Source organism: Astyanax mexicanus, chromosome 25 (genome assembly GCF_023375975.1).
Source record: "Astyanax mexicanus isolate ESR-SI-001 chromosome 25, AstMex3_surface, whole genome shotgun sequence".
NCBI classification, from domain to species: Eukaryota; Metazoa; Chordata; class Actinopteri; order Characiformes; family Acestrorhamphidae; genus Astyanax; species Astyanax mexicanus.
In genome coordinates this window covers 20,246,323-20,258,135 of record NC_064432.1, presented here as the reverse complement: position 1 = coordinate 20,258,135, position 11,813 = coordinate 20,246,323, and the positions used below count along the sequence as shown (strand labels likewise).

Sequence of the window (11,813 nt, the reverse complement as noted above, 5' to 3'; positions counted from 1 at the left end):
GTTAAACTCATAATGTTTCTTTTTTTTCTTGAGCTCCTTTTTTTGCAAATACTCCAGTTTTAGGATGTTTTAAAGCCCTTGTTTTGGGGTGATTTCCACCCAAATATACTGTTTTGTTTTTTATTCTTTACCTGAAAGATTTGTTTGATTAAAAATTTAATTCCAAACAAGACACAGTTTTTGTTTTTCAAGCTTGTTTTTTATTCAAAGAAATATGATAGTTTCACAATAAATAACCATGCTTGTACGGCTTGTTTAAATTGTCTTTTTTTCCACTTTTTTAAATCAGAACAAAGTGTCCTCCCACATTTTTTTTCAAACTGCTGCTGCTTCTTCGTGCAATATTGAACGTGGTGATAACTACAGGAAGACAGTCTGTTTTCTGTGATTTGATTGTTTTTCATACAAAATATAAACCCAGCCATCGATGGTGCATTCTGAAGATGATGATGAATACTTATTTTTTTTTCCCTTAAAGAAAAGGGGTTGGATTTATGTACAGGTGAGGATGTGGAAAGTGGGTGTGGCCTGTAACTGATACAGGTAGGTTTGTTTTTCTCGGCGCGCGGTGAGCAGCGGTGTGAAATCTGCTATTTTAAATGTTGAACAGGCAGAGAATCTGAACTCTTTCGACCACCACGACAGGAAGAACTAGTATGAATCAAATCTCATCAAAATAATACAAAATCAGTCTTTCTGAATATAAATTAAACATTATTCCAGTGGCATATTCATTTTTTCAGATGATCAGATCATGTTTCTAAACGGATAAATTGATTAAAGAAAATATATCTTGAATTATTGCTTGACAGCAAAGAGCAGATGTTGACATTTGATGTTTATCATTAGATGGACACTGATCACTATGCATTAGCACAATTTGCTCGTCCAGAATGCTTTGGGAATATCACCTAAACCAATCAGTGATCGATCAAATACTACAGGTCTGAATTGCTTCCTGTAGATCATTTCTATATATTCTCACCATCATTAGTATAGATCTTAAAGCTCCTTGATGTATTGACGGCATTTTATTTTGTATAGATCTTAAAGCTCCTTGATGTATTGAAGGCATTTTATTTTGTATTTTTAAATTCAGTTCACCATAATTTCTATTGAACTTTGAGAAAATAATAATTAGAAGTTGGTGAAATTTGATGTTTAAAAAAATAACACCTTGCAGTTCTCATAAAGATTCAGATTTAAGAATTTAAAATACCTTCAGAATAAAAAAATAATCCATAAATTGAAAGCTATCTATTGAATATTTAACCTCTGCCTAAATTGGTATTTGTATTTTTTGTATTACTGGATCAGAATGTAATATAATCAGAATTTAATCTGATTATAGGACACAATAAATCTTAATTGTGTTGCAAAAAAAATTGGCACTAACAAAAAAAGCAAACCAGCACAGTTCCTTTTTTATAGTCTTGTCTAATGTCATGAAGGTATTCCCACAATGTCAATTATAACCAATACAAAAAGGAATAAACCAAGAGAGGCAACTCCGGTAGATTTGTCGAAGGGTCAGAGGTCACACAGCTGCCTTTTGTGTTTAAGGAAGAGAGGATCATGATGATCAGTACAGCATACCATCACTTCCTTTATATAAAAAAAAACAACAGAAAATCAAACCTAAAAAAAAAAAAAAAACACAGCTTCCTTCCACCCTCATCACCATCATGTCAATAATGCTAAAGCTGCTAACATATATTTCGAGCAATCAGCTTTAGTTACAGACTCATTCCCCCATAAAGCCGAGGCTCCAGACTGATCTCATACCTGCCCACTGCTTTAGACAATCCGAACACGCTTTTCAGCATGTGTTTAGTAGGGGTGGAAATCACAGGGTATCTTACGATACAATATTGCCCACGATAATATCATTACGAGACTGTGGTTCTGTGACACTCGATATATCACAAAACAATCCTCTCTGATATTTTAAGTTATCTGTTAGTTACTGAAGAAGATCATTTACTCTTAAATAATTAAATACCAGGAATTATTTACTGATTTACTGGTGTCAGAGCGTCCGGATTGAGACCTTATCTTTACAAATCTGATTAGTCACCTCTGAATATGAATTGGATCCATTTTGCAAAAACCCAATTTCATGTGGTTTGTGGCTGTTCAGACTATCAAAAATCAAGCCAGATATGCTTTAAAAAAAAAACAAAAAAAAAACATAGTATTCGACTTGGTAGTCTGAACACAGCTGAAGTGAGACAGGTACAGTTTAGTTCTGCAGGGCTGTAGGCCATTGCGAGCCTGGTCTGACATCTATGGTTTAGAGGGTACCAGGTTTGGTTAGGAGCACATCCAACCACCGAAAAACAACAAAAATGAAAATCTAAAACTAAATATGCCAGTTCTGTAGTTTAGCAATAACTATAATCACACACCATGTCATCTGGCCAACCTCACAGTGTAGAGGGGTGGAGGACACATTTTGCGTTTGATGCTGCCTTCAAGTCCAACACGAGAAAAACTGTACTCACGACTTTAAAGCTCGTATATATGTTTTTTTTTTTTCCCAAGTTGAAAGTCAAAAACAACCCACGAATACTTTCTCTGTTTTTCTACTTTGGTCGTTTTTTTGTGTTTCCAATATTAAATATTTTTGCAATAATTAAAAAAAGGAGCAAAGTAAAAATCAAAAACTAAACAAGATATTTTTTTTTTGATCAAAAAAGTATCAGTACATTGTATACTTGTGAAAAAAAAATCAGATAAATCCATGTTTGTGGTGGCATTCTTTCGCATTCTAATCAGAAAAATGATATTTCTGACATGACATGAAGGCAGCATAAGCCAAGTCTCATGTAGGAGGTGGTGGGGTTATGAAGGTTTTACATCAGATTTTTTTTTTCTTTTTTCTACGAAATTCTTCTTCTTAACGTCCTGTTCAAATGACCAGCTTGAACAAAAAGCTAATTCTTCCTTTGTAATGTACAGTTAAAAAATTAACACTTTCCCCTGGTCTGAATGTACACAAACCTTTAATATACGTATTTACACATACTATCATCTTTGTGTCACCCATGCAAGGTGGTGTTTTTTTTTTTTTTTTTTTTTCCTTTTTTTCTTTAGGAGAGTCTAAAGCGACAGTGATACGGACTTTGTTCTCCGCTTTGTTTGGTTCTGTATTAGAAATGAACTGCTAGAGCAAGAGGGAGAAGAATGTGGTCTTTTTTTATCAAAGAAAAAAATAAATAAAAGGCAGAGCTGAACCAGCCATATCCGCACATCATGGCAGCGAAAATCCAGTCCTGGGGACGGCGTTGGATCGGTTCAGTGTTCCGGGTTCAGCTGCTCAGTAAAGACTCTCTAAACCTCTTTTAGAGAAGCATGATGACTTTTAAAGAGCACAAGATTTAGGCAGCACAAGATTAACTGCTCTCAAAGAAATATATTACCTCTTTAATTTAATTTAGTGCAAGTGATCAGATTGGATTTGCATGTCTGGACATCACAAATGTATCTGCAGGGGTTGCTGTGGTGTCAAGGTTGGCGTCAGCAACTAACCCTCATTGTTCCAATTTGCAAAAATCAGATTTAATGTGTGTTTTTTGGCTGACCAGACTATTTAAAAAAAAATTGGAAACTGTCTAGATATAATACAAAAAATCTGGCATTTATTTTAATGCACTCTTATACACATCTGTTGATCCAAGTCATCCCAAATCATGTACATGATTTTAAAGTGGGAACTGAAAACATAAACCAGTTTCCCAGACAGGAGCTTAGCTTAATTCTGCATCTGTGTGCTAGCATCCACAATATTTCGAAAATTCTCCAAGTCTCAAATTGACATATCTGTTTAAGGCCATAAAACTGGCCTCATACAGCAGCGCTTATATACTAAAAAAAAGAAATTCACTCAGTAGGTAAAAGTGGTACCAATTTGATCACGTTCTCATCTGCTGTTGTCATCTGTTGTGTCATTTGTGCAGCAGTGTATACGACATGACATAATACACACTGAATCTGATATCTTCATTACCACATACTGAATCACTTCAATATGTGGTGTTGAAATCTGATATATATATATATATATATATATATATATATATATATATATATATATATATATATATATATATATATATATATATATATACACACAATTCATGGCAACGAAGAACCAGATCTGACTTTCATCTCAAAGAGGACAAATGGACGACAGCAGTGAGGGACGGGTTCAGATGTGGGATAGTGTGGAAACAAACCTCATAAATATGTGTACTGATGTTTCTGTTCAAACTAATTGAAGCCACCAATATCGCAACCGCTTCAGTTCTGAACAGCCCAAGACTTGCACCACTTTTACCTGCTGTATGAATGTTATCCTGATCACCACATGCAGTTCTAATTTGCAGAAGCTGGAGGAATACTGAACCGTCCCGCGTCGTGGTCCGTGCAGGACGTGAATATTTGTGTGGGGAAGTTGTGTGTATCCACGGCGAGTTTTACTCTTTATAACATGGTGAATAAAAGGGCTGTAGATCAGATCACGCTACTCTGACCTGATCTCTACATGCTGGGTGGAGTGATGGATGAGTTCGGGGCAGGAGGAGCAGATTTTTTTTTTTTTTTTTTTTAAAGATGTTAGAGGTGATTAGGGAAATCGTGGGCTACTGATGAGGAGCAAAGTTCTCAGTTGCTGAGCAGCAGTTCTGTTGCTGTCTCTACATCCCACGACTTTGAAGACAGAGCTACTATTACTGCATTCTGAAAGAGAGAAAGAAAGAAAGAAAGAAAGAAAAATATTAACAATCAATATCAGTTTCCCATCAGTGAACTGCTGAACTCTACTATAGAGCTTAAAAGCAGACATAAGTATTTGCATTTATATATATTTGTACGTTGTGAACGAAAATATTTGACTTTTTAAAGAACTTTAAATATTTAAACGACCTAATTCATAATTTAATAATTTTATTTAAATAATTTTTCCATGATCGAGCTCTTTATACCAGATATTTCAAAGTTTTAAATCAAACCGATTTGAATGTATGGACCTAATTTATGATCCAAGCATTCAAATCTTTTACACACAAAAAAAAACATTTTTATCATTTTAATTTATGAACTATTTATTAGGTAAATGTAATTCAAATATAACAAATGCAATTAAGCTCCTTACTGTATGTGGAGGTCAACACCAGTATTTACTAGCATGTATCATATCACAAATTCTCTTTTCTCTTAAGCATATAAAGATACCTAGTCTTTTAAACACACTGCTCAGCTCTTGACCTGATTATATACTGAGGAGGGTTTCCTATTCAGTAAACATGAAAAATCCCATTCTAGAGTAAACGATAGCAAAAGTTACAGCGGCCGGACTTTCCCTATAAATACAGATTCCTCACAGTTACTTTTACTTTCACTTATTCATAACTCTTTTTAATGAAAAGACTTTTGATTAACATCAGTTCCTTGTACAGAATATCCTGGTTGACAGTGCGAGTACTTACTTTGTCGAAGCCCATGGCACAGAGTTTGTCTATTTTGCGTGTGTATTCAGGACTAGAGACGGGAGCGCCGGCATAAACGTGAGACCACAGTCGGGCGGTCTGTTTAAACATCTCTGGGTTCTGTTTATACTAAGAAAAAAAGAGAAATATCATGTAAATATACAAATATACAGTAGACTCATACTTTCATACTTTTTACAAACATCTAATACACATATATTCATAAATAAATACAAAAGTGTGGAATTGGGATCCTATTTAGAAAAAATGTAAAGGTTACTACTAATTTTAGACTGATATGAGCAATATTTATTGAGTTACACTTACATGTTGTTACATAAGTAACTCACATGTAACGCAAAATGCCAAATGTCTCGGTGTGGAGTTGTAGAGGTTCCAAATGGTGTCCTGTGATAATCCATCCCATGCAGTTTGAATATACTCACACAGTTCCTTTATATTTAGCAGTAGAGTTTGAGTGTTGATATTAGGAGTGTGCCATATCGTATCATATGCAATAATATCGCCAACATTTTTTTAATATTGTGAATGATATTGTGCCATGTCTCCCACCCCTAATTATCACATCAGGGTTCTACTTTTTTGCTGTTTTTAGCAAAAGAGAAATTCACACTGTTCTCATTTCCCATTATATATCTACTAGAGACAGATTATATCTTTCAGTATCATTTAATTTACTTTAATCCTGGATATATGGATATATACATATTCGGAGTGCATTATTAGTATCATGACATTCTGGATCATTGACTTCTGTTACAAAAACAAAAAAAAAGTTAGGGGTGTGCTATATTATTTCGTTGGCAATAAAAACTAATTAATTTTGTTGCAGTAGTTTGTTCCTGAAATATTATTTTTTTTATTTAGTGTTTTGTCATATCGCCGAGTATCGGTATCGCGAAAATACCATGAAATATCGTGATATTATTTTAGAGCCATATCGCCCATCCCTAGTTGATATTACTTTCACTAGCATCCCACACATTTTCACTAAAGAGGTATAGGTCTAGTGATATGGCTGGAAATGGCATAGTATCTGTGTCTTTAAAGCAAGCTCCTAAGACAGTAGCATTATGTGGACGAGCATTGTCCTGTTGGAATAGCGCAGCGGAATGGTTGGAGGAGTTAATTAAATGTAAAGTTGGGCTTACAAAGTCACTGTAATGACTTTATCTTGGTGTGGTCTATTTTTTTAATAATTTATTGTTCCTGGTGATCTTTATCTTCCTTTTTAATAGCACTATTGTTTGATGAGAAAAGCCTTGTAGCTTCAAAATAGCAACTTTAAAAAAAAAAAAAAACTTTCCGTGGAAAAAATAACGGAAAGCACAATATAACAAAGATGTTTAACCACAGTTATTCACATGGCTGTTGGCACAGCATGAATACGTTGACTTCTAAATGTGTTCATTAACACCACACACAGATACCTGACTAATAAAGCCTCACATACTACACAACTCTTAAATCTCACCTATACACTAACTCACTCACCTGATTGGCAACTACAGCATCCTGTGGGTCATCTGGCTCTGCTGCAGCTAGTAAAGCCTGTAGCGAGAGCAGAACTGTACGCAGGGTCATCGCTGCAGCCCTGCACACAGTAAGCAGATATAGAGATATATTTATGAGGTGGTTCTTCTCTTTTAAATAAAAAGCAATTCTTTTATTTTGGCTACACTTACATATCCTCTCCAGAAGGTTACTGGTATGGGGGCCTCCAGATACTAGAGGGTACTGCATTTTGCCTCATTTCTCCCATTTTCTCCCCTTTTCGAAAGGCCAATTACCTAACCCACTCATTAGGATTCCCCCAACCCTAGCGGGGTGAGGGCTAGCACATGCCTCCTCCGATACATGGGAACAGCAGCTGAGCTCTGATGCATCATTCAACAGATGCCTGTGCTGCCCGACATCACCTGTCATCTATACACCCAGAGAGAGCAAGGCCTATTGTGCTCTCTCAGACTCCTGCTGCTGATGTAGAAGCAGCATTACTTTGCTTAATAAAAATAATAAAATTCAATTATTCTGACTCCAACACTTTTAAGGGCGTGTACACTGTGGCCACTGTGAGCTACAGACACATTCATCTGCATGTTTACAGAAGCATAAGACAGAAGTCACTGTAATATGTGAGCCACTGGCTCCTACTTCTTACTGACATGGAATGGTTATAAACAGGTTCTCACCACTGGTCCTTTAGAATGTCCAAACATATTGCTCCAGTAACTGAACTTATGTTAGGATGCCAGATCTTTGTAATGAACCGCACCTACAGGAAATAAAATAAATGGCTTATTATTTTAAACAGTGAATGTCTGTAATTTGATCCATACAGCAGTTAAACAGATAGCTTTTACCTTTGGTGGATTAAAAGGATACGTCTCGGGGATCTTGATTTCTAATTGATACCTGCCACCTGCACAAACAAACAAACAAACAAAAAGAGGTCTTTTTTTTGTATTTACAACCTATACACATTATACAAACCGATCTGGCACATTTTACTCCTATAAAACAATTATTTAAAATATATTTTTATCCCATTCAAATAATATATGTTTTAATAATTTGGCAAACCCCCAAAATGTCAGGTGAAACAACTGTATGTGCAAATTAACATACTCAGAAAACAATATATTGATTATTATTACAACCATACATCTGGGGGTTGTTTGAGATGGAATCAGATTTCCAAACATCTTAAATGAAGACCTCGTCAAATCCAGAGTGACAGTGGCTACGTAATTACTCATGTCTACATTGTTACCACAGCAAACTGCTTGGATTTGTTTGTACAGATAAATTTGTTGCAGACTGATTTGTATTGTCCAGACTCACATCTCTGATCTAATCCCCTACAAATAATAGCACGAAAACAGGCATCTCAACAAATCTTTTCTGAAAATAGGGAACTAACTACACACTAATGCCTTTGGATTTAGAATGGGATGTCATAAAAGCTGTATGTGTATATGTATATGTTGGAGTCCATACAAAATATGCTCACCAATGTAGACATGAGTAATTAAAATGTTAAAAAACTTGAACTAACCAACACATTTTCCATTTCAAACCTTCTGATCAAGCATCTTGAAGTACTCTGGGCTCTGATCTGAGATCAGGTCTAATCAGATCATGCAGTGCTACTCCCTGACATGGAAACTCAAAAACTGTTTATAGATCAGTATTTATATTCTGAAACCTCATTGCCCATTGATCATAGGGGTGTAAAGATTAGATGAGATGTTTACCCTCATATGGCGTGTCTGGAGGTCCTGCAATCTCCCCTTTCAATTCTGTAAAGTTTTCATCCACCAGGTCCACCTTTATCTGATTTTTACTTGTCTATAAAAACAGAAGAATTTACACAGTGATGTTTCTACTAGTAAAACCAGCATTAAAGGGATCTGTAATAAGAGTTAGGACTTGTATCTTATTAGGCTTATCTGACTGGTGTCATATTAAGCTAATATGAATTGCCATAGCTTTCTAAATGCACACTAAACATATGTGCCTCTATATTTGTCTAATTGTTCATATGAGTGTCTATGTTTGTCTCTGTTTGCCTATATTTTTCTATACTTGTCTATATTTGCCTGTATTTGTCTCAATTTGTCTATATTTGTCTTTATTTGTCTATATTGGTCTAAATGTCTATATTTATCTGTATTTATCTAATTGTTTATACTTGTCTATATTTGTTTGTCTATTTTTGCATATATTGGTCTATATTTGTCTGAATATAAATATTTGCCTGTATATGCCTAATTGTCTATATTAGTCTGTATTTATATATAATGGTCTACATTTCTCTAATTGTATATCTGATTGTACTGTTGTACTGGTGTATATATGTCAAGTTATATATGTCAAATTGCCCATGTCTGTCTGTATTTAGCTAACTAATTGTCTATAAATATCTGTGTTCCGCCCATTGCCCATATTTGCCTGTATATGTCTGTATTTGTCTAGATATGTCAGTCTATATTTGTCTGTAGTTGCCTAAATGTCTATACTTGTTTACTTGCCTGACCCCTGAGGTTACTTAGCTGTAGTGTAGCCTAGCAGGCTAGTTAGTTAGCTAGTTAGCGAGTGAGAGCCGGGGTTTAAACCCGCAGCTTAAACTTTAAACACAGCCCGACTCCTTCATTAAACACCGCGCTGACACGGGTAACACACACCCGGCCTGAGTGTTTAATAGAGGGAGCATGTCCCGCTGAGTCTAACTTCACCTCTTTGTCGGGTGAGAGCTCGGCTAGGCTAGCGGTCCTGTTTTGACAGCTAGCTGAAGCTAAACAGCGCAGCCGCGTCAGAGCGTCTGATACAGCGGAAAGAGCTAGGCTAAGCTAACTAGCTCAGTGCTAAGTCTGAGAATGTGACCCAGCTGAGCTAATGATTGAGTTTTAGCTCAATAGTGTAACCAGTCCTGGCCTTGACTAGTTAACCTAGAGAACACAGGGCATGCAGGGCTGTATTTAGAACTGTTTTGTATGTGAGTTAGGTTTGGTTAGCTAAGCTAGCGCTAGTCTATTGCTGAGAGTTGAGCCGCTGCTAGGCAGCCAGTTAAAGCTAAGCTAACCTAAAATAGCTAATGCTAGTTAGCTTAGCTTAGCTTAGCTTAACTGGCCTGTTTTTTTAATGTAAATACAGTGGGTAAAATATCAGGACAGCTCAGATCAGACCTCCTCGCTCTTCAGCACTTCTTTAAACTCCCGTTTAATCCTCTGCACCGCGATGTTCGCCATGCCCGGGTCTCCTCTCTCCCTCTCTCTCTGTATCTCTGCTCGGTTTCGAGTGAAGTTCTTTAGCTAGCACAGCTCAGCTCAGCTGGGCCTCCGATCCGCCGCACAGCCTGCACTTCTTCTTCTCGCAGCTCCGCTGTGCTGCAGGTTATTCTCTCTCTCTCTGTGTCTCTGGGTCTCTCTGGTTTCCTCTCTTTCTCTTTCAGCAGAGCAGAACCCCTTCTCTACAAAAGCACACAATCACAGCCTGGAACAATCCCCCGCTCTCTCACACACAGCCGGAATCAGCGCGTTTGTGCTCCGGCGTTCTCTCTCTCTCTCGCTCGGGCGGGTGGTGTGACTGTAGTACAGCTATAGAAGAAGGAAGGCAGATCCAGAACCGGGTCACTGCTCTGAAACAGCGGCCGACCTGCACTCAGCACAGCTGGGCTGCAGTCAGTCATGTGATATGGCTGATATGGCTAAGCCTAAATGTATGAGCTACTATACTCTCATTATTACACTCTCTGATCTGCTGAGGATTTGGTTTGTTAGAGGTTGTAAATGAATCAAAATCAGAACACTATAGAAAAATTATGTTAGAAATATTTATTATACTTTTAAGACTTCAAATTACACATAAATTAGATTAATAACTTTTAATTAACTGTCATGTGTTTGTCCACCCTGATATGGCAAGCTTTACGACAGGGTGGACAGTGACAAGGTGGACAGTGACACGATGGACAGTGACAGCGTGGACTTTGACAGGGTGGACAGCGACACGATGGACAGCCTCAGCATGAACAGTGACAGGGTGGACAGGATGGACAGTGACAGGGTGGAAAGCAATGCGATATGCGATGGACATTGACAGGATAGACAGTGACAGCAGGGTGGACAGTGACAGTATGGACAGCGTCAGAATGGACAGTGACAGGGTGAACTTTGACAGGGTGGACAGTGACAGAATGCACAGTGACAGCAGGGTGGACAGCGACAGGATGGACAGCAGGGCTCTAGACTAACTTTTTGCACTGGTGCACAAATGATATTGATTTGTAAACAATTAACGAACAATCTGGTCATCATAAAGTTTTTTTATTTGAAGCACAATTCTAGAAGAAAGATAATACATGGAAAATGTGTGGTGTTTAAAGTGCTTTACTGATCTTAAATTTAAGCTTAAATCTCTCAAGATAAATGAAATAAAAATAAATTGTAAACGTGCAAGTGTTTTAATGGCTTCAAACTGAACCTCTATATTAGATCAGTATCTTATGGATTATCCTACATGACCCAAGACCAAGTTTATTTAGTTTGATGCACCTTTATTTACTTAAATTACAAAGAATTGTTAGAAAAAAGACACACATGCCAGTGGTTAATACGTCTTGAAGAGTAACTACACTCAAAGATGATAAACACTACACTAAAGCGGCAGTCTGTATTATTTTGTTTCTAATCTGAAAGCAGAAGCATTTCTGAGTGGAGAAGGGAAATAATATTTTGTTTAATGGTACCAGTGTGCTGAAACAACCATCCCTGCTAAGCCTAATATATATTACTTTTAGAC

The 11,813-nt window shown here is 36.8% G+C and overlaps 1 protein-coding gene across 1 annotated transcript; it reads right to left on the bottom strand.

Moving 5' to 3' along the window:
• Window positions 1-457: 457 nt before the first annotated feature.
• ube2kb (ubiquitin-conjugating enzyme E2Kb (UBC1 homolog, yeast)) lies at window positions 458-10,690 on the bottom strand. Its single transcript, XM_007230223.3, has 7 exons — window positions 10,199-10,690; window positions 8,768-8,861; window positions 7,874-7,932; window positions 7,703-7,785; window positions 7,005-7,104; window positions 5,490-5,618; window positions 458-4,740 (listed from the first exon to the last, which is right to left on the bottom strand). Exons 1-7 carry the CDS (start codon window positions 10,259-10,261, stop codon window positions 4,666-4,668), a joined length of 603 nt encoding a protein of 200 aa, XP_007230285.1. The 5' UTR covers window positions 10,262-10,690; the 3' UTR covers window positions 458-4,665.
• Window positions 10,691-11,813: the final 1,123 nt, after the last annotated feature.

Coding starts and splice junctions, on each gene's coding strand:
- ube2kb (XM_007230223.3), bottom strand. CDS start 10,261: ATGGCGAACATCGCGGTGCAGAGGATTAAACGGGAGTTTAAAGAAGTG. Junction 7,786..7,873: donor ATCCTTTTAATCCACCAAAG/GTAAAAGCTATC, acceptor TATTTCCTGTAG/GTGCGGTTCATTACAAAGAT. Junction 7,105..7,702: donor GACATTCTAAAGGACCAGTG/GTGAGAACCTGT, acceptor TACTGTGTGCAG/GGCTGCAGCGATGACCCTGC.